Here is a 22,781-nt window from a genome sequence, read left to right on the forward strand (position 1 = left end):
TTGTGATTGGGTTACCTCACTCAGGATGATGCCCTCCAGGTCCATCCATTTGCCTAGGAATTTCATAAATTCATTCCTTTTAATAGCTGAGCAGAATTCCATTGTGTAAATGTACCACATTTTCTGTATCCATTCCTGTTGAGGGACATCTGGGTTCTTTCCAGCTTCTCTTATATACATTTTGTTGCTGTTGTTGTATATCTGTGAATATACATGTATATATGTAAGCCTATATTTTGGTATGCTGACATTGTATACATACTAAAATAAAAATCAACACAAAAAATTAAAGGTATAAAAAGTTAATTAGTAGGAGTTTTCCTCACTAGCTGCCTTGTGCCTCCTGCTTTCTGCCTCATACATACAGATCACGTAGTGTGTGGTGTGCACACATATCCACACATATCCTAAGGATTCTTGCTCTGGGCTCCTCCAAGCGTGGCTTTTGTCTATGTTCCCAGGCTAGTACTGGCCCTATCTAAGGCCTTACTCTAGCAGGACCCCAGCCTGTGTTTCTTGCTCCTTTGGCTTCCTTGAGCTTCTCTCATCCCTTGTCAGGAAGCTCCTTGCTTCGCCCAGCGTCTCCCTCCTTCTGTCCCCTGCACCTTCCTGCCCTGGGTTCCTCGCCTGTCTGGTTCGTTTTGTTGTGGTAGACATTACTGCTGCTCCCTTGAATCCTCCCTGCAGGCTTGGCACGGGCCTTCCTTCACGGCCACTCTTCCCATCTGTCCTCACCAGCCCTTTCCCCTTTGTCCACCATGCCCTTCCTGGTGTGTCCTCTGTCTCCATGTCACCTTCTTTTGCCCCTCCTAATTTGTGTTTCTAATTATCTGCTGGACATCTCAGATATACGATAATTAAATCCCAAGTTATTTTGTGTAGAGCCCAGACTCCTCTTGAGTGTGCTGCCGTTCACCCGGTTGTTCTCATTGTAAACTTCAGAGACTGTCTGTCCATCACCGAGCAGGTCCCTTCTAATGCTAGACTAGAAAATATTTCACCTTCCCCATTCTAAATGCTCCCTGACCCAGAGAAGCAGCATGGCCCAGCAGAACAAGCATGGGCTTTGAGCCAGGGACCCTGGGCACAGAGCCTAGCACTGCTGCTTACATCTGTGTGGCCCTGGGTGGCGGGCATAATGACATTTTTTTCTTTTTATTTCGAGTGTTGCTGACACACACACATCCAGGGCCTTACTCCTAGCACTCGCCTTCTATGCCCCTGGGTTGTCCTACCTGTAGATTTTGTATAATGCAAACTGTCTCTTAGAGTCACTGTTGGCACTTACTGTGTACTTCCTCACTATACCCTAACGATGATTCTAAGAGACCTGCTCCCCTCAACCATACGTATATGATCTCCCCCATGGTTCTCTCCCCACCTCGCCAGCATAAACAGATGGGATCTACGCTTATGGTCTCTGATGGAAATTGCCATTACTTTAAGAAGTATTAAAACTGGACTAGTGAGATGGTGCTGTGGTCAAAAGCACTTGGTTCTCTTCCAGAGGGCCTGAGGTCCTTTCCTGGCACCCACATCAGTGGCTCCAGGGGATCTGATGCTCTCTTCTGGGGCCTTGAGTACCTACATCAAACACACACGAGTGTGCGCAGATAAATAAATAAAAAGGAATCTTTGAAAATTAGACACTGAAAGTGCTTCCTGTGGGTTCTGTGAATGCAGTGTTGGTGTGCCTACTTGACCATGCATGTCCTTACACTTCAGAGAGTGAGGAGGCAGGAGCTGGCCAGGACTCCAGGACAGCAGCCTTGAGCTGGAGCTCTCTGTAAAAGCTGGGATGAGCGGGCTCGCTGTCCCTCAGCCTCCCCATTCTGAAAACACAGGCCAGGCCTAGGTACAAGGTTTTCCTCCCTTCGCTCCCGTAAACAAGCCGGCCCGGGCTGCACCTTTGCCCACGCCTGTCCAGAGCTTCACATTCTACTGTGGGGAAGTTCTTCTCCATCCCACTGGGCCTGTGTTAAGGTCCCTTACTTTAAATTCTCAAAATATTTGCACAGTATGTAAGAGCACAGCTTCGTTCAGTAAACGTTTGTTGGTTGGATGCATAAGCAGGGCACACTAGTTTGCCTTGAATCCATGTTTTGAAAAAGGTGAGGTAGCTTATGCGAATAGAGTTTCTGGGGTGGAGGAGGGGGACTAAGTTTGTAGTAGAGCGCTATCTAGCATGCATCAGGCCCTAGGTTTGGCCCCTATTATCAGAAAGAAAGAAAGCAGTAGTGACATAAAAGTAAGTAGCTTTTTATGTCCCTTCTGTAAGTCCCTACCTCCATCCAGTGATAGATAGTATCTATAACCCTCACCTCTCAAGTCACCTTCGCCTTGCCCATGGGATCCATGAGGCCTGAAAGGAATCGTGCCTGTGTAGACAGCTCAGGGAGGCTTTGCCTCCTACCTCAGGCACAGGTTTGGTTGGGAACAGATTTGATTGGCTCATTTATTCACCGCTGCATCATCACGTTCCTCCTTTGACTGGAATGCAGAAGTGGTACCTGGAGATTCGGCAGCCATCTGGCAGCCATGAGGAAAGCCAACATCCTGTGGATGGTGGAGTGGAAAGCTAGATAAAGCCGGGTCCTTGAGGGTTACTTTGGCCACCTAATGAGCCTGTGACGCTAAGACTATAAACACCTGCTTCTCCAGGAACTCTTAGCGGAGTTCCTGGTTATCGGTATCGAAGAACACTCCTAATCGGTGGTCCTCATCAGCCAACCTCAGCTGTCTAACTTCTACATGCCTTAGCACAATTCTGGGAGGCTTTATTGACAGTAATGGAAGATTTAAGGATAGAATTGTACTTTGTTTGTTCTCCACTCAACACAGGAACAGGGACTTCCTTAAACATATCACGTCTTGTCAGTTGTAACAACTGTCAGGAAACAGCACAATTAGAAGATAGCGTGTTCACTTGAAAAGGGGGCTTTGGAGTTGGATCTCCACAAGACACATACAGGTAGAAGGGGAATCTGATCCACACGGCTATCCGGGACCTCCACACTTCTGCATGCAGTGCACAAGCGCAATCGCACACATGGCTTAAACATACTAGATTGAAGAAGCAGATGAATAAATGACAAAAGCCAGGTTTGGTGGCACATACCCATAATTCCTGTGCATGAGATGTATAGATAGAAGCCTCAGGAATTGAAGGCCAGTCTGGATTACAAAAGACCTGTCTTAAAAAAAAAAGAAAACAGAATGAAGAATAAAACCCTGCGGGGCTCATCTAGTAGTGTTTGCCTCACAGACGGAAACCCTCGGGCTCTTACAGCAGTGCAAGCTGTAGCCGCAGCATCCTGGGGTGAAAGCAGAAACTCAGAAGGTCGAGTTGAACTGTCCCCGTTAAACTGCAGTGTGTCAGAGAATGATTTGTTTTTTAAGCATTTGGTTATCTTTGGATCTTTCTTTCTTTAGCACCAAGGATGATTGCTTCAACGTCACCCTCCAGCCACCTGTTGGGGAGCTGCTTTCACCCGTGGCCATGTCAGAGAAGGACTTTAAGAAGGAGCAAGGTGAGAGGTGACTACAGTTTGCTACAAGTTCTGTACTGCACAGTGTACACCTGTGCTTCCAACCAGACCCCAGGGTTTCCAGACATCCCCAGCCGTCCGCAGGCAAGCATGCTCTCTGCCCATTTTCTCTAGTGCGTGCCCTCATACACACACGTCCATGTATATTGCTGGCAGCTTTAGAAGTTAGTTACTGTGTCTTTAAAATAATAGACTGGTCCTCACCTGTTGGGTTCTGAGAGTTGTTTTTTAGCCCTGCACTGTGTCTGCATTTTAAATTCCAGGAACTGGAGACTCACTTATGTCCCACCGCTGTGAGCCTTAGGTCCACACTTGTCGGTGCATTGTTACAAAGTGCTTTTCTGTCTCCTCCTAATGTGTTTTTTGTATACACAGTAACACACTTTACCTTCACAATAAAGCCTAATTATACTATTGAAATACCTCGATTCTCTTTTGACTGTCTTAAAGAAATACTTTGGCAAAATCAGATCGGAAAAAATTTTTAAATACACACTAAAGAAAATATTTTCAACAGAATGCAGCTATTAATATTGTACTTGCCCAAAGTCAAGCTTGCTTTCTAATAACTGAGGGGTCTTTTTATGTGTGGTTATGGGGGAGACACTTGATTTTATATGTTTAAGGGCAGCTCATAATGGTAGGGTCTGTTTAAATGCTGCCATCGCAATGTGTAAAAGTTTATGTGAGCCTCAGCTATTTTCCCTCTGGAGGCTGAAACCAAAGATCCTTTATCTGGAGGTCATTCAGTCATTTCTGTCACTTGTCCCTGGCTGAGGGGAGGCCTTGCTTCCTGGCTCTAGGTGATTGTAGTGCCGAGTTTTATTTCGTACAGCCCTGACTGTCTGTGGGATCCGAGAGACCTGTTAGAAGACTCCCCCCACGGGAACCTCGAACAACACTGCCAATGTGGAGTGTCCACCTCTCATACCTCACTAAGTGGTTGTTAAAAAGGCATAGCTAAATTCAACTTATATGTCTTCTGAAAAGTTGTGTACTGCTGTAGCAGGAATGCTCTCTGTGGCTTTCTTTTCCTAATGACAAATGAATTGATTCTCGTGTTTACTGTTCTGCCCTTTGCTGGCTAAAGCCTGCCTCTGCCTTACATCTATCTGCTCAGCCAATCAAGGTGAGTGGCTCGCCAGGGAGGACGGTGCCGATGTAGGGGATAGCCTGCTTTCGGGGTGCAGCTCGTCGGTCCCGCAGATCCCCGCATGCCCTTGTTCGCCCTCGGCTCTCTTTTAGAATATGTGTGATTTTCATCAAATGTTTTGTTCTCTGCTGTGACTGAGGGATTTTTCGCTGACTAGCCATTCAGAACCGCACGTGCACCGGAGAGGTGCACACGGAGAATAGCCGCCGTCCTCTGCGGGCTTGTTGCCAAAATTCCTTTTTCTTCTGCCATTTTACTCTATGGTTGTTGATTATTTGTCTGAATAAATCTGGCAGCTGTTTGCTATGTTTAATAGAGCAGAAAGGCTACTCTGAATAAAGCTATTTGAAAATGTGTTCATATGAAGTATTTGTAAATCCTCGCAGGTCTCTTGGCGTTTCTGTATCATTCTCTCTGTCTTCCTGAATTCATCCTTTGATGTGGGACTTGACGCTGGCAGATTTTCCACAGGCTTTTTCAGTAGCATCCTTTTTAGTTGCGGGTTTCAGCGGGTTTGGTAATAGAGGTCTCAATCTGTAACTTTACACGAGGATTTGTGAAACCGATTCAGGAAGGGGTCTGAGCATCACAGAAGACTTTTTAAAATGACTCAGGAGTGGGCAGGCAAACCAAAATCAAAACCGTTTGTTTACATTTGTCAGTGTAAAGTTCTAGAACTTTTACTAAAATTGAAGTAAATTGAAGAAGTGTGTATATGCTTTGTTACAGACTAGCTTTAAATCCTGTTTCTACTTGAATAAATACACTTAATATACACAATTATTTCATTTCACAGGACAGAGATTTATAACTCAAAAAGTGCATTAAGTGTATTTATTAGGATTGAAAATTTATAAAGAAACAGGAGGAATTGGGTTCCGTTTTATTGCAAAGATGAACAAAACTGAAATTATGTAAACTATTAGAAGTGGTCTTAGCAGACATGCTACACATCCCTGTTCCTTAAAACTACAGCTCTATTTCAAGCATGCTGCCTGACCGTCAGTCTTCCTCGGCTGCTGGACATGCTTGCTCAGAACAGCAGGATTGTAGGCCAAGTGCTCAGTCAGCCTGGACCGTCCTGTATATTGAAAGTGTTATAGTATTCATATTATTGAGCCTTCAACTGAAGTGTGATTTATCTGTTACGAGTTCGAGTATTACAGTTAGTTAATGAGCTATGTGTGAGAGCCTTTCAATACTATGACGTGTACTGAGAAAATGAACCCAGTCTCTTCAGACAGCTTCTCTTCAGAAGACTTAGCCTGTGGCTTAGCCCCGCCCGCCCTCTTCCCGCCATCTAAATCGCAAATCTAAAATTTAGAAAAATCTTTTAAAATAAGATTTTATTCTATTCCTTGGTTTTCATTTTAGCTATTAATTACATCTGATGAGCCTAGATTAAATCTTGTCTGATACCTTGGAGAAAATGTTAAGTTTCAGTGAGACCAAAGCAACGTCAGCTTCAAAGAATGTCCCTGAACCTTGACTTTTATTCATATATAGGCAAACATTAATGATCACCATGGCATGTTTTTCTTTCTTGTTAATTTGAGAATACCTGATACATTTTCATTAAGCAAAATCTCTGGTTTAAGAAACCTAGAATGCTTGCCTAATTTTATTGTGATTTATGCGCCCATCCTATGGGTTCCAAACTTGCAAGATGCTAATTCCTTAAATGGTCAGGCATTTGCTATTTTCTGGCCCTTAACTAGCACAAGCAATCATATTTGATGCCCTTAATTAGAGTACCTTTCCCTTTCCAGGTTCCTTTCCACCTCAGCAATCGAGACAATACATTTGCTTACCATGCTGCTCTCCTAAGTGTTCTTTTGCATGTAAATTAATCTTGATTCAGTTTACACTGTCATGCTGAGTGGTACAAATTGCCTATAACAATAAAACAGCATGAGTTAAAAATAAAGGGGGGTGGAAAGGCAGATTGAGCGTGTGCCTCACTCGATAGGATGTTACTTTGCTTTATGCCAATACATTAGCTGACGATAATGAATCTTCTGGTCTGAAAAGCATGGTTTAGTTGATTTTTTTAATTTTACTTCAATGGAGCAGTACCTTGTCTTTTATAGACCAAGTTAGACAAACCATTAATGACAAGAGTGTTAAGGTTAAATATGAAGCAATGCATTCACTTCTCTGAGTGCTATCCATCTTTCCATTTGCAGGAGCTTGGCAAAAGTACTGGCTTTGTACAGCATTTCCTTTAATTACATGCTGCGGGAAACAGGCTTTTAACATAAACATAGTTGCATTCATTTATTCAGCGGTTGCTCTTCAATAGAGCTTAATGGAGACGGTTTAAATCCTAAATGAGTACACACATCTCCCGGCAGTCTTATGTCAGCCTCTGCGCTTCACTTAAAAGCACAGTTTGGCCGCATGTGTACTTGTTAAAGCTTCTGCCTAATGTTGAAGTTAAGCGGCCTAAGACAGAGTGTACTGTTCCGGGGCTGAGAGTGGTTAGTAAGCGTGTCCTTGTCGGGCATAGATGGTTCTGGTTTTTATCTGATGGCTAGGAACAGGGTATTTACAGTGCTGTTAACCCTTTAGTGTCTTTGTACTGTTGATCAGAGAGACCTTTGAGTTGTTCAGATTTCCTCTGCAGTAAATAACTAAAGTGCACGTATAGGCTTTGAGGTTAAATAAGGACTGTATATGGTCTTTGAAAACACGAAATCAAAATTTACCATTTTCACAAATTGTGTACATGTATTGTCCATATGATCAGATGTCTCAAAAGTTTTTATGTTTAATAGACACCATTAGTGTTCATGACTTACAGATGCAGATAGACGGCATTTACAATCATCATTTTGGTTTTTAGCCCATATACTACATTTTAGTATTTCCCCAAGAGTTTGCTGCCTGGGCATTTCCATAGTCAGCTCTGATTGTTAATGGCATAGCTGTTGTTAACTGTGGGGTTTGTTCTGAATTTGACTTCACTTAGTTTTTTTTTTATTATTATTATTTGTTTTTTAATATTATTTGAAATATCTTGGAATTTAGAATTGTGTGATTTACATTTTTCCCTTTGTCAAGCTTCCTGCTTCAGAAATTCCCATTTGTGTCTTAGGCTCGACTTCTGTTCACCAGACAAATGGCTTTATTGTTGAGTGTAGCGTAGTGCTTCAGTGTTGTAGGACTGTGTAACTATTGTGTGACTTCCAGTCATTGTTGGCTGACCTTACTGACCTGGCACCTGGAAGCCACTGATCAGGTACCGCTGCTGGGACTGGGCCACTGTGTCAAGAGTCATGGTGCTAATCTTGGAAGGAACAGGATAAACAGCTAATGATATTAAGTATGTACCCAAGTAAGATCGAGGCACTTCACATGATCCTTGGTACATTTTCAAAGGGGCTGAAATTAAAAACTTATTTAGAATTCTTATGTTTTATCCTATACTAGTTAAAGTCAGATTTATAAAGAATGTTCTGTTTGTTTTTTACAACATCCTATGTATTATCCTACACAGCGAAAAAAGTTTCTTTTATCTTAGAAATTCTGGTACTGTTTTAATTTTATGTAACTACTTTATATATTAAATTCTAAATTGTTTCCCTTTCATTAAGAAAATGTTTGAGGTTTGACTGTGAGCTTAAAGCTGTTGAGGTCCCTCCCCAGCAAGGCCAATGGAACAGCCTTCCTTTGCTGTTACAGGAACGCTCACTGGAATGAATGAGACTTCGGCTACACTCATCGCTGCTCCGCAGAACTTCACTCCTTCTATGATCCTCCAGAAGGTTGTAAATGTGGCCAACCTCGGTGCTGTGCCTTCCAGCCAAGATAACGTTCACAGGTAGTGTGAGTGACCTGTGGTGTGGAGAGAACACGTGTAATTCTTAACCCATTCTTCACTTTGGCAGGAGTAACCCTATGCAGGAGTGGTCTGTTTGGTTGATGGGCTTGGGTCAAAGCCCCATCTCATTTCATAGCCTCCTTCTGATACTGGCATGGCTATTTCTGAAGGATGCTGAGATGACAGCTACATTTTATAATACCTTTTTTTAAGATGCCTTTTTATAAGGCTGTTAAGAAGTCACCTTATTTTTCTGGACTTGAATTTCTTGGGAAACTCTCCTCAAACGGTAAGTAGACTGGGGCATTGGGCAGTACAGATGCAGCCTTCCCTGACCAGCACTCCCCAGGGCTGCTTCTGATGTTTAAGGGGCTGCTGCTCAGCCAGCAGGTGACACAGAGCCCCTGCGCTCAGCCCCACCCCCACCCCTCCTCACCCCCAGGCACCTGCATGAAGCCCAGCATCCAGGCCCCGTCCCCTGTTCACACACTATTCTGGTGAGCCCGAGGCTTCAAGTGAAAGTAAAGATAAGGAGAATCCCCTCGTAGTTGTTCAAGAGGGCTTTGTGAGGTCAGAGGAGGGATCCCTAACCCATCACAGCACGCTTCCACTACAAACAGTATCCCAGCACTGCCTTTGGTGTGCTCCTTCTCATGCCATTGCCAGGTACAGGAGGAAAGATGGCCACAAGGCCTATTTTGTTTTTCTTCCGCATTGGCCCGGAAGCAGACACGGCTCCCTGTGAAGCATGTGGAGGGTGGTTTGGATGTTAGACCTGCTGTCCGGGGCAGGGTGTTCATTCTCCTGGTGGACTTACCTTCACCGTCTTTTTGGAGATGGTTTGAAAGCTAAAGCTGGGGCTGAACTGAACTCTTGTGGCTGACGACTACAGAGGAAGTGAGCCTGGCCTCCGCAGAGGCCATTGCTTACATCACTGGACTCTGGGCGATAGAACCAAGAGTGTGTGCAGCTCAGAAAGCAGGTGCACTTTGTTTTTACTTTGTTTACAGCAAGAGAAGGGCTGGAACCAGAACCCCTGTCTGTCCCTCTCATGGAGAGTGGTGATTACCGTAAGCAGACTCAACTGTCTGTCAAGTAGTATTGCTCAAACGGAGAGATAATAAAGCCTCGTCAGGACAAGGAGAACATTTGGTTCTGAGTTTCCCTCTTTGGTTTGTGCACGACAAGCAAGCTCTTCAGCAGAGCTGCCCAGCCCTCAGGTCTTTCTTTCCCTTCCTGTGCTTTTCTTTAGTATTTGTGAGAGCCTGAAAATAGACAACAAGGCTGGTGCTGTCGGCTTAGCTTCTGGCTTCTGTGAAGTTGGCTCTAGTCTAGAACTGCTGTGGTCTACGGCGTTGTAGCTCTCCTTATGTGCAGAACCCGGGAGATTGTGGCTCGTGCCCGGCTGATGCTTTAGTTTTTGTGTGGAAGTTATTGGGTTGTGTTTTTTGTGCTTTGGTAAACAAAAGTCAGTCTTGCAGATTTTTATTTCTGAGATGAAAAGAAGTAAAATTACCTTTGTAATTAAAGCTAAATGACATGAAAGCGATCTTTCTGCTGGAAGACGGTCTGAGGGGGCAAACGGCACAGGCTGTGCTGTTCTGGTTTTGTTTGGTTGTTGGTTTTTGGTTTTTTAGTGACAGAAATAGAGACAGTTTATTAGAGAAGAGAAAGACATGTCTGAGAATGAAAACAGATCTGAGATTCAAAGGCCAGTTTTATAATCTTTATTATCACATAATTTTCCTGAAACTTGTTCTGGAGGTTTACAGCCTCTTACCCATTCAAATGACTTTAATTAAAATCATAGCCATTGCTTAGTTATTACTGCTAATGCAAGGGACACAGGTAACTCTGAGCAGCTCCATATGACTTCAGTGCACGCATAGCACTCAGCCCTAATGCGCTCTGTCCCTGGGTGCCAGGCTCCCACGGTGCTTTTCTGTTTAGCTCCATCATTAATGGCCTGGCCTTGGGCTCTGCAGCTTGGCAGAGGCTATGTGGAGTGAATAAACTGCTACCCTAACTTGCTGCTCAGGTCTACTGCACCTGAAAATACTTCAAGTGTTGAAAAAATGATGGCTTCCGGTGCCCTAAATATTTGTAAAGGCTTCCAGGCCATGAGCACCTCACTGACATTTTTTATTCAGTCAAACTGATTGAAGTTATCTTGCTGATAACCTAACACTGCCGTTCTTTTAATTGTTTATAAAATCCCTCCCAGTGCCTTTTTAAAATCTCACTTGAAAGAAATAACAATTGCTGGTTAGCGTTTAATAACCTAAATTGACAGTTTAGTATTTTTGAGCTGTGTTTTGTTAAGGCTGTAATGCTTGGCATATTTCCCCGTGGGGTGCTGTTCTTTTCTCTAAGCCTAGCTATCATTTGCTGACGACACTGAAATCCTGAAAGGCTTTTAATGACTTCTCTTGTTTTCTCCAAGAGCTTTTCAAGTTTATGGAAGACTCAGGCTAGTCACTCTGATGTTTGTCAACAGTAACTGACGTAGTATTTTTAAATGCCAAACACGGAAAGCATTTGCCCACTAGTACTTCAGGGTTACATTTCGTTATAAACAAAGCAGTGTGTGTTCCAAGATCATTTCTTTCTTACAGGACTTGTAACAGCGCCTCTGTAGTCTTCCTGACTTCCAGTCAATAAGACGTCCATTGCCTTCCTTTGAAATAGTAGATTTCTACAACTTACCAAATTTTGCATATTTTTGGCTAAATACCAATTTTAAAACGTGTGCAAGCTCCTAAGAGAAGTAGGCTGGATGAGTCTGCAGAATTATGCACAGTGGGCACACGGGAGCTAGCCCAGGAGTGTAGACATATGCTCAACTACTCACACTGAGGCAGTATAGAAAGCCCGAGGCCTGCCTTGGCCACTGAGTGAGTTCGAGGTCAGCCTGGACAGGAGACTGACTCTAGAGAGAGTAAAGCATGGGCTGCCAGTGCAGCCGAGTGGCAGAGCGTTTGCCCGAGTGCGGCTCAGGCTCCAGTACTGTGACAAGAGCAGGACTGAGGGAGGCAAGGGCCAAGTGTATATTAGGTACGTTTTACGGAATTCACTTCAAAGGCTTAGAACGCTGTTGCTTTTCAACCTCAGCTGAGGAAGCAAACATGATATCCTAAACAGCTGGTACATCAGACAACCTATGTGCCATTGACCGCCTGATGGCCTATGGCTTAGGCAGGAAATAGGGAAGCAGAAAGGATTCTGGGATATAACCAGGCTGGAGATTCTCTGGGAAGATGTGATGAGATGGACACATGGTACCTAAGCACAGGTAACCAGCCGCATGGCAGAATGTAGGCTAGAATAAATGAGGTATTTTAAGTTATATCTAGTCAGAGAAAAGCTTTGCTAAATGGCCAAGGTGTTTATAAACATATTTTGAGTCTGAGTCTTTTATCTAGGAGCAAGGGGCTGGGAGGCAAAACCAGGCCTAACTTCAACACAAACCCACATACATGACCCCAAGTGTAATCAACCTAAGGAAGAAAGAAAGGCAATTATTAGGTCCCTCACCAAGAAGTGACTGCCATTCCAGAGACAATTCCCCCTTTTCAGTCTAATAAAAGGTTCTTTTTCGTTTAAATATAAATTGAATACCACTGTAATAATTATGAAACAACTATGAAAACTATAAGCTATGATATACTCATTGTGATATCCAATCCATAGTATTTGGCAATTAATAAAAAAAGTTTATCTATCCTATCTTGGCGTAAAGATTTGTATTTAACTCAAGTTTTATCCTAACTTGTATTACCATCCTAAAAACATTTTCTTATACCTAAACAATTTAAGCTTATATATAGTAAGATTCTTTTCACTATCTAGACTTCAACCCCACCAGAGACCTGAGAAGGAATAAATATTACCTGTGTATGCAGGAAGCACAGGGACGCAGCTTCCAAAAATTATAGAAATGACAGAGACAGCCAATTGCCTGGACAGTCCCAATATTCTCTGTAATGTTGGAGCATCTATCTTCAGCCTTCTGGCCCAGAACATCTGACAGACCTTGTGTGAAGCAGGAATTATGAAGGACTCGCTTACCCTGTCTTGGCAGAACTTGGCAGTCAACTTCCCTGAGTTCATTTGTTCTTTTTGGACACGAGATCTGTAGTTGAAATGTGCCTAGCTTGCCACAGTTAAAGCGACTCGATATGGAGGCTATTGATAGTCATTATCGTCTTTTAAGTGGAACGGGGGGGGGGGGGCACTGTTAGCAGCAGACCTGTCTCAATGTCAAAAAGCAGTAAATTAATATTTTTTTTAAACAGCATGTTCCAATGCTATGTTCTGTGAGTCTCTGAGATTTGTGAAGACCATCTATCTATTCATACCATATGTGAACAAGCAAATATTGCCTATTATCTGTACAACACAGGGTGCATATGTCTGTGATAATCCACACTAGTATCTGACAAGACCAGGAGTTTGATTAACTTAATGTTATTTTGTGTTATTTAATTATCCTAAACAATTTTTTAAGGATTGGGACTCAACATTATATTATTAAATGAGTTGCATAAGTATAATACCTATATAAGAGTTGAAACATATACATATATGTATATATACATACACATATATATAATGTTGTAACAAAATTAATCTTGTTTTGTATCAATATATAAAGATTTATACCAATACAAACCTTAAACCTATATCAGTATACAAAATTCTGTACCAATGTAACAAGAAATAGCCTCAATTTTGCATTACAATATAAAGATCTTTGCCAATGTAAGATTATGACTTTATGATTATATATGATTATTATTTTAAGATTTTAAATTTAAAAGTAGACTTAACAGTCCATCCCTATTTGTCTAATATTTTATAATATTTCTATGTTCTCCCTTTTTTACCCCCTGCTCTCTAAGAGGAAAGAAGGAAAGAAGGAAGGAAGGAAGGGGGGAGAGAGAGAGAGAGAGAAAGAGAAAGGGAAAGAAAAGAAAAGGAGAGAAAGAAGAGGAAAGACAAGATAGAAACCCCTAAGTCTAAGCTCTCTATTTTGTTTCTTCCCTAAGACCATAATTACTTGTAAATCATCCCCTAAGACAACAATATATTTATTACTCAAAAGTGACCAAAACCATCTACCCCAATTTAAGTGATTAGGATGACAGTCTTCTTGTAATTGCTTCCTATTGAATTGGGGCGGGGGGTGGGAGGAAAATTAGAAAAAAAAATCATTAGTCTTAAGAAAGCTAGCTATAGTATTTGTTGTCTAGTCTCTGTATGTTGAGAAATTGCAGGCGTAAATAAAGTCCCAGTTAGAACAGTCTGAAAGGCTAGACCAAGTGAGCTAGCTGTTGTGAAGCTGTCCCAGAAGTGAGTCTTTAGAGGAGACAGTTTAAATGTAGCTGAGGTAGGATCAAGGCAGGGACTGGAAAAGTGGGTCTCAGCATCTCAGCATCCGGAGAGTGAGTGTTGTCAGGGCTGCATTTTTGGTGGTTTTTTCTGCAGGTTTCAGTTTGGGTTTTTGCTTGTTTAGTGTGGTGTGCTGTGGTGTGGTGTTTTGTCTGTTTTGCAATACAGCCTTGCCTATAGCCTAGGCTGGCCTGGAACTTGCCCCAGCCTCCCAGATGCTGAGATTATAGGTGTGAGCCACCACATCTGGCTCTGGGGTACTGTTTTTGTTTATTGTTTTCTTTTCTCATAGAACCTCTAGGAGATTTAAATTCCATGTGATTTTTGAGGATTGTAATGCAAGCAATTTTTGCTTAGCCTATGACATTGGCTGTCTCCATGTACACATTTCAGAAGCTCCAAGACTACTTCCAATCCCAATTTAATCTGTTCTGAAACAGGGTTTATATAAACATTTTTTGATGCAATGGTATCTGACTGGGTCTCTTCTCCAATATGATACCTTTGAGTCCAACAGAACTGAGAGTTGGGAAACAGATTAATGACCGGTGCTCCTTCTGCTGGCAAGTGGTTGTCCACTAGAGGGCAGCACTGCTTTTGGATCTACTTTGGAACCCTACTGGCTCTAGGAACAGCATCTCATTTGAAAACAAACTTGGACCTCAGTTAATTTTACACATAATGACAAGCTAAATATTCCACGCATAACCAGACTGCACAGCTGATTTTTCCCTCTAAAACATTCTGTATTTAAGTTTTGTTTAATTTCTCCTTTAGTTAGGTAATACTCTATAATGCTCAAGTTTACTAAAAATAAATAGATGTTTTCATATTTTTAAAAAACGAGAAGAAATGAATCCTTCTGGGATGACAGTTTTGTCAGGGATCAAAGAAAGGGGTTTTCCTTTTGGCTTCTGTTGTTAACTCTGTCTCGTCCACACCCCACCAAGTAGGCAGAACAGAAGCACCGTAGGAGGGTGGCATCATGTTTCCCTTAGGAAATACTTCAATTTTAGCTTTTTTTTTTTTTTATACAAAGACTAGATCACTAGGCTGACAGTTGGGATGATTTTTATCTACATCCTAATGGAAGTTTGGTTTTCTTACCGTTTTTTTCACCTATTTGCTAGAGAGATTCTTTCCCAGTGTTCCAGGTCAATTTTTAAAAACCTTGTCTTAGATAAATTCTCTAAGTCTTAATTTCTTGTTAATGCTTTCCTTCCTGTTAGTTGTATAATGGACTGAACTTTAAATGCCATTTAATAGTCAGCAAAATAGAACTGTGTGCACCATGCAGAACCTCTGTCCCTTTGCAGCGCCCTAGTGTGTTACGCCGAACCAGTAAAGAGTTACAGTGTTGCATCCTTTGGAAGATAATGTCCCAGACCAGCATGGCTTCGTATTGATGTGTAGGACCCTACTCAAGCCAGGCTTTCTTACACATAATGACTGTGCGGCTTCATTACACATTTGTCAACTTTGGACTAATTATTTTTATACAGCTAGGGCAGGGCAGTGCATCTTGTGATCGTCTTTCTTACTAATAGGATTCTGTCTGCTTCAGCAGGCAGTAATTGAAGGCTTCATGTATGAGTCGGAAAAAAAAAAGTTTTAGCCTGAGTGGGCCATTGTCACAGTTTCTGATAACCAGTAGAACAGAAAGCAGGAGGAAATTGAACTCAGAATAGAAAAATCAAAGAGCAGGAGAGTATCCAAGAGAAGACAAAAGCTTGTCGCCAAGCTGTTGTTGGGTGCAAGGAGTCTGCCTCTGCATAAGGAGCTGGCGTTTGTGGGTGCCCCAGGCGAGCGGGCGCAACCTCTCAGATCAGAGCTACTCACATTCATGTGCTGGCGTATTCGCTTTACAGCAGGTGAACTGCGGCACGTCCTGTCTAGGGGGAGAAAGGGAACGTTAGAGTTTATAGCCAGCTTCTGACAGATTTAAATGAGTTGTAGACAATATATTTATTCCAAATTTATTATTATGTGACCGGTTTCATCATTCCTACAGTAGTTACAAAATAACTTTTTACAAGAGTGCAGCACTTTTTTCTCACTTAGGTCACAACATGAGCTTATTTGGCCTTTTTCTTGAATCTTATGAATTCAATTGCTAGAGATAATGGACAAGACATTTAGTGAGATGGCATACGGATGCGACCCAGCGTTTCATTTGCTGGCTTGTCAACAGTGGGTGCTTGTGTTAGAATGGAATGAGCATCATCAGATGTCATCCTTTAGTCACATTGGGGCTGTTGTGCACAAGGTAGCTCTGCCCCGCCCGAGTCTCCCTTGTCCTCAGTTATAGTGCCCAGGTTGTCTGTCTCCCAAGTTCCCTCCCTGATACAGCTCCATCCAAAAGGATTTATAGTCCTCGTTACTGGGGACTTTGAAAGGACTAGGCAGATAAGAACAGGGATAAAAGTAGGAAGGGGAATTAAGTCAGGACACTTTGACTTACAGACCATTCAAAGTAAACACATAATTGTGCAAAGAGAACATCTTCCTTAAGGATTCTGACATAATAACACCTAGCATACATGCTAGGTAAATCGGAAAAATAGTCTGTTGATTGACAAAAGCAAATATTGAGTGTGTTTTTGCATCTATTGAAAGACTGTATGTGACCTGTATTCATAATGCCTTAGTTTGAGTGCCTGCTCTGCCATGACACTGGCCCTGTGTCTCAGGCAAATGCCTCCGGTTCTGTGGCCTCAACCTCCTCATCTCATCAGTCCCCTGCCTCCATGGATCAGATGGAATTGTGTGAATGCTTAGCACCCACCTCTGGTCACATGGTATAAACAGCTACTTTACAGCAATCAGAACTTCTGCCTCCTGAAAAAAAAATGTCACTATAGGACCTTGTTTAAGACCAAGTACTGAGGACCTGATAACACCCATCAAATTTAGCATATCTTCACAATTAAGGTCTCTAATGATTGTTTACTAACTAGTATTCTTTTTTATAACTATAATTTTAAAATATGCTAACATATAGCTTATTCAGAATTTAAATGATGAGTAACTTTGGGGAGTAGTTCTGCCTTCCACAGACCCAAAGAAGCCAATTGTCATCATGCCATGTTCCAATTAAATACGTTCTTTTTGAACTGTGAAGTGGGCGTGTCAGGACATCTGATCTCCTGGTCCCTGCTTTAAGGCACAGCTTCCAGCCTGCATACTGCCGGCCAGACACAGCCGCCTGTGTGTCTAAGGGGCAGTGGCATGGTTGCTAGGGTGCTTGCTTAGTGCTCTGCCCATTCTACCGCTGCAGTCTAAGCAGACGCCCTGGCTTTCCTGTGCCTGGTCTTTCAGGCAGAGAATTTTATAACAGGATTTGAAAAACATGCCCTGGATACTGATTTTAATCTCTATAAACATACTGACATTTGTCTTTGCCTAGCCAGAGCTATTGTACCTTAACTCTTTCGGTTGTTAATGGAAGAGAAATGAAGTGTGCCTTGGGGCTCTGCCGGCCTGACATTCAGATGGTGCTCTGTGTTCCCATTCAGGCATAATCTTCTCTGAGGTCCCAAGGCACAAGTGTTAAGTAAATAAAGGGACTAAGAAGACTGCTGTTGACATAATTATAGCCCTGTCAGAAATAGAGACCTCTGTTGAAATATTTGTTGAATGAATTACAAGTATGGTGACCAGATCTATGGGGAGACTTGAGTAAATGAATGGAATATAGAGCCACTGTAGCCTTGTGACTAGTTTAGCAAACTATAGAATTCTCATTCTCCTATGAAGCTAAACAGCCTTTAAAGTTTAGACATGGAGGCTGGAGAAATGGCTCAGGAGTAGTAGTTAAGCGGGCTGACTTTCCAGCGGTCTTGTGTTCAGTTTGTAGCATCTACCTAAGGTGACTCACAACTGTCTATGTCCTCAGCTTCAGGGGGTCCCAGCCCTCTTCTAGACTGTGTGGGCCTGCAGACAAGTGTACAGACACCCACACAGACACATATGCATATTTCTTTTTAATTTAGACAAGATAAATGCATTAATCTGTAGGGGTGATAAGAGGTGAGGGAGTGGTATGTATGAGGAGGAGGAGAAAGGGAAGATGGAGGAGGTGCCCACAGTGCCTCACCGCTTGTGTGTCCATACAAAAATCAGATAAATATATATATATGAAGCTTATTTTAAAAAAATGAAACAAAACTCCTTAGGAACATGGTTGTGATTTACACTCCTAAATTGGTTTCACCTCTCTGTTGGAACTGTCTCTAATTCTTACAAGTTTCCAGCATGTTTGAGGATATGCAGAAAATGTTAGAAAGGTTAGAAAGGTTGCTGACGCGCCTTGCTAACGCACCATTAGCTGGTGTTTTACTATGTGTTGTAGGAGCGCCGAGAATATTTTCAGCCAAGTGAGATGAGGATGGTTGTCTTGTTGTCAGTAAAGATCTCATTTCCATCGTTCTCTTTAGGCCAAACACGACTTGTTAGATTTTTAAAGAGAAAAAGAATCTAATGTGTTAGATAAGCTCTTGATGTCATTTTTTAAGACTCAAAAAAGAAATTACTTTTGATTTAAAGAGAATCTGCTTCCTGCTTAAGTGGCTAATATTTTAATTAAGTCGGGAGTGAAGTTTTTCTGAGTGTCTCCTGATAAACTCCCTCTTTTATGTTGATGGTAATTAAACAGATCCCTGAGGACCCCGCGGGCTCTGTGCGAGGCCCATGCTAATTGTCAGACATGAGACACTGACCAGTTGGTTTGCTCTTGAATAGTCCGCAGCATGCTGTCAGCTCGGCAGTTTTATTTGTATGTATTGTGAGCTGTTGTCAGGGCTAACTGGGTGCCATTGTGGCTGAAGATGTCGCGCAAATTGAGGCAGATGGCTCAGATTCAGACTCGTGTCGCCCAGAGAGGGGAAAGGGGGCTGGCCCTGCAAAGTGGGGTCACAGCAGGTCACAGACCTGCTCCACACTTGTTAGTGTGTTCAGAAGCTCATGTGCAGCAACTTTGTCTTTCTCCAGTCATCCCTGCAATCAGACTCCCTCCCCTCAAAATGTGCAGGGGGAATGGAGGCCTAGGAGGGGGTGCCAGCCCTCCTCTGAGGCTCACAGTCCCCTGTGCATGCAGAGTGAAGTAGCAGGATTGACAGTAGTCCGCTGTGCCTCCCTCCCTCCAGCAGCTTTCCAGTCGACTGCAGTGTTACAAGAGTCGTTTTGCTTTTAATTCCATGTAATTGGTAGCTTCTTCGTGTCTTGGAATTTAGTAATAGCACATTAGACCTCAAGTTGCCTCTATTATATCCTAAAGCAAAAAGAAGGATCTAATGTCCTGAATATTAAATGGGGCTCCAGAGTGGTGCGCGGCTGTCATGTGACTTTGTTTCATGTCACCATTAACAGTAGAGATTGAATTTGAATATTTTACGTGAGCCACTGAGACTTAGGAAGAATTTTATAATGTATATAAAATTATCTAACTTCTTGCATAATCCTTTTCAGATATGAGGAATTAAAATTCCAAGCTCTTTGAGAAAGGTAATAGTACTTACTGTGTCTTAGAAATAAAACTATGGCAGTGCATTTGAAACAGCCCTGTGTGTGGTCACATGTTAGCCCTGTGTGTGGTCACATGTTAGCCCTGTGCGTGGTGACACGTTAGCCGTCAGGAGGAGGGGTGTTTCCTAAGTATAGCCTAATGGAGAGTGCCCACACGCTTCTGCCGCTCAGACTAATGAGGAGCATAGGCCTCCTTTGCGTGTTCCGTGTGTGAGATGCACTCGGGTGGCCTGCCTGCATGTGGGAAGCACGGGCTGGGCAGCTGATTGGTTTTCTAAAGGATGCTTGGCTTTGAGTGTGGAAGGGTAGTAAATCGCGTCATTAAGAAAAAGAGTTACTTTAAGCCTGTTTGAACAGATGCCGTCTCCTCCTCCTTTCCCCCTCTCAGGATAAAAGGTCTCTCTTATGTGTTTTTGCAGGTTTGCAGCTAGAACTGTGCACAGTGGGTCGCTGATGCTAGTCACAGTGGAGCTGAAGGAAGGCTCCACAGCCCAGCTTATCATCAACACTGAGAAAACCGTGATTGGTTCTGTTCTGCTGCGGGAGCTGAAGCCTGTCCTGTCCCAGGGGTAACCTGCTTACATCTGGACTTCAGAATCTGGCACACAACAAAAGTGCCTGGCACCCACTGCTGCTGCCTTTCATTTATAATAATAGCCCTTCCATCTGGCAGCGGGAAGAGCGCACTCTCGACATTCTTGTCTCTGCTTTAGGATGCTGCTGTGTCTGTCATGTGTGCCCTCCTCGCCCCTCCTCGCTTTGCTAACCAAAGAACATACATTTTACTGTCCACTTCCTTTGCTCCCCAGAACAGCCCGCGTGGCATTTTCTCTGCCCTCCGACTTCTTTTGACCTCATCTTCCTTCTGGGTTTTGAGAACGATGGGTGTGAATCAGTGCTTGGGAATCGTCCTTCCTACGGCAGTAAGCAAAAATTAGCAAGGAACTTGTCGGCATGGCCTCTCAGCTTGGTATGTGAAAAGGAAATAGCATACTTTTTCAAAAATAAATAAATAAAAATGGCATCTCTGAAAATCCCATTCTTTGATTTTCCTGGTATTGTAATTGGTTATTGACAATTGTCATCATGAAATCACCCCTGAATAATAAGGCAAATAAACAAGTATATGAATAGCCTTTGCTTCTCCTAGTCCTTACTGGCTGAACTTTCTTTGTTCCAAAGTATTTCTGGTCACACTGTGGAGAAACCTCTCCCAACGAGGTAAGCTGTTTGCTTCCCGGAGACGGGTTCACTGAGCAGCCTGCCCTGCCTTAAACCTGAAATCCTCCTGCCTCTGCTCCCCCTGTGCTGGGAGGACAGGCATGCATGAGCATAGCTCTCTAAACTAGGCAGACGTTCTAACCGTGCTGCTGAATGGCCAATGAGCACTTTCATAACAACAGGCGCCTCTGTGGGAAGTAATACAGCTCTTTCTGTACAGACTTAATTGCAGAGCTCTGATTACCAGGCTGCTAAATAAGCCTGATTCATTTTTCCTTTAAAAATCTTGGTATTGGACTTTTATCAAAACTGACTAGTACACAGTTGATTTATATGCTATTTAAAACTATATGAAAATTAGCATATATCTATAAGTTGTTTATTTGCTAATTTAGGCAAGAAACCATCTTTATTAAAATTATTCTTTATAAACCAGTAAACTTTTCTAATGCCTTTGTTTTTGTCGCTGCTATCATTTGAGACAAGCCCTGGTTGGCTTGGAACTAACTGACTTTACAGACCAGGCTGCCGTTGTTTGCTGTGATCCTCCTGCCTCTGCCTTCCAAGTACTGGGCTTACCAATGTGCAGCAGCGTGTCTGGCTGATACCTTTTTAAAATCTGGTTGAGAAGTCGGGCTTGATGGTGTGTGCTTCCATCCCAGCACTCTGGAGGCAGAGGCAGGAGGATCTCTGTGAGTTTCGGGACCAGCCTGGTCTACAGAGTGAGTTCTAGGACAGCCGGGACTATAGTTGAGATGGTTTTGTTGACCTTTCTGACACAGGCAGTGCCATCACGTTAATGGTTCCATTCTCATCAGTGCTAGACATGTTCTCTCTCTGCCCTGACACTGGCTGGCTTATATTGGGCTCAGCTCATCTCCCACGTCAGACTCCAGAGGAGTGACGACTGTAGTCGTGTGCCACAGAGCCTGTCAACAGTAATTTTTAATTGATTTTTTTTATTACCTTTAGTTCTGTGTATATGTGGAGTGTGGTGCTTCAGAGGCCAGAGGTGTGAGATCCTTGGAGCCACCTAACGTGGGTGGAGCTTGAACTCAGGTCCTCTGGAAGAGCCTTAAGTCCTTCACTGCCAAGCCGGATCTCTACCATAACAAGAATGAGAAAGGAGAACTGAGGAAGTGGGGGTGGGTGGGTGTGCATTGACACATGTAGCACACATGAAAGCTAAAATCTGAATGAAATGTTTTTGAACTAAGAAGAGCAAACAGTCAGTAGAACTGCTACGTGTTTCATCTCTTAGAGTGCAGCTGTAATCACAACAAAGCTGAGGTAGGAAGATTGTGATGAGTTCCAGGCCAAAAAACTAAAACATAAATGTCTGCTCCCAAAATAGAGCAAAGACTCAGAGCGAAGAGAACAATCCCGTGTCAAGTGTAACAGTAATCCTGTAAGATTTTGTCACCCAGTGACATCATACCCAGATTATCTTGTGTAAGAACATACCGTTTGGACAATGATAAAGCATTTCTCAGAACACATCTCTGTTGCTAAGCAACACCTTACCACGTTGCCCTTCAAGCCCATGTTCTCTTTACTCGGGGACCTTGTGTGATTTAGCAGTGCTGACTCCCAGAATCCCCTCTGTAGGCTTCAGGCCATCAGCCTCCCTATTGGGAACCATGTTTGTCAGGGCTTTGAACCTTAGATAGTTAGAACTTTTTGAGATGTTCTCAGGCTGTTTTCTGGAGGGGCGATTACTGTTAGTCACAGGGGAAAGTGAATATGTTATTATATAGAAAGGATCCTATTTTTCTTAGGGGCCTCATCTTTGAAAAAGAGTCATGTGTTTAAAATTTTTTTAACTAATTTTTGTATCCGTTACTTTTGCATAACGTTTTTTGTTTTGTATGAGTGTGTGTGTGTTTTCTGAATAAGTTACCTTTGGCTGCCAACTTCCTTCCATATTCAAAGTCTGTGTTAGAGCTGGGGAGAGAGCTCGCAGCGGTTCTCAACCTGTGGGTCATGACCCCTTTGAGGAGTCAAATGACTTTTTCATAAGGACTTCCTAAGGCCATCGGAAAACAGGTATTTACATTATGATTAATAACCGTAGCAAGGGACCTGGAGGGATGGATGTCTCAGCAGTTAAGAGCACCTGCTA

At 42.9% G+C, this 22,781-nt stretch overlaps 1 protein-coding gene across 2 annotated transcripts in view; it reads left to right on the plus strand.

Moving 5' to 3' along the window:
- Positions 1–20,590, plus strand: part of Ap3b1 (adaptor related protein complex 3 subunit beta 1) — a 202,794-nt gene extending 182,204 nt beyond the window's left edge. The window contains exons 25-28 of one of the 2 annotated variants that reach the window (XM_029468582.1): positions 3,433–3,530; positions 4,639–4,677; positions 8,386–8,524; positions 19,858–20,590. In XM_029468582.1, coding sequence (XP_029324442.1) covers positions 3,433–3,530; positions 4,639–4,677; positions 8,386–8,524; positions 19,858–20,011 — 430 coding nt within the window. In that variant the 3' untranslated portion in view covers positions 20,012–20,590. The remainder of the gene's footprint in view (positions 1–3,432; positions 3,531–4,638; positions 4,678–8,385; positions 8,525–19,857) is intronic. The other variant, XM_021180280.2, reaches the window with a different exon arrangement.
- Positions 20,591–22,781: the final 2,191 nt, after the last annotated feature.

Source organism: Mus caroli, chromosome 13 (assembly GCF_900094665.2).
Source record: "Mus caroli chromosome 13, CAROLI_EIJ_v1.1, whole genome shotgun sequence".
Taxonomy (NCBI): domain Eukaryota; kingdom Metazoa; phylum Chordata; class Mammalia; order Rodentia; family Muridae; genus Mus; species Mus caroli.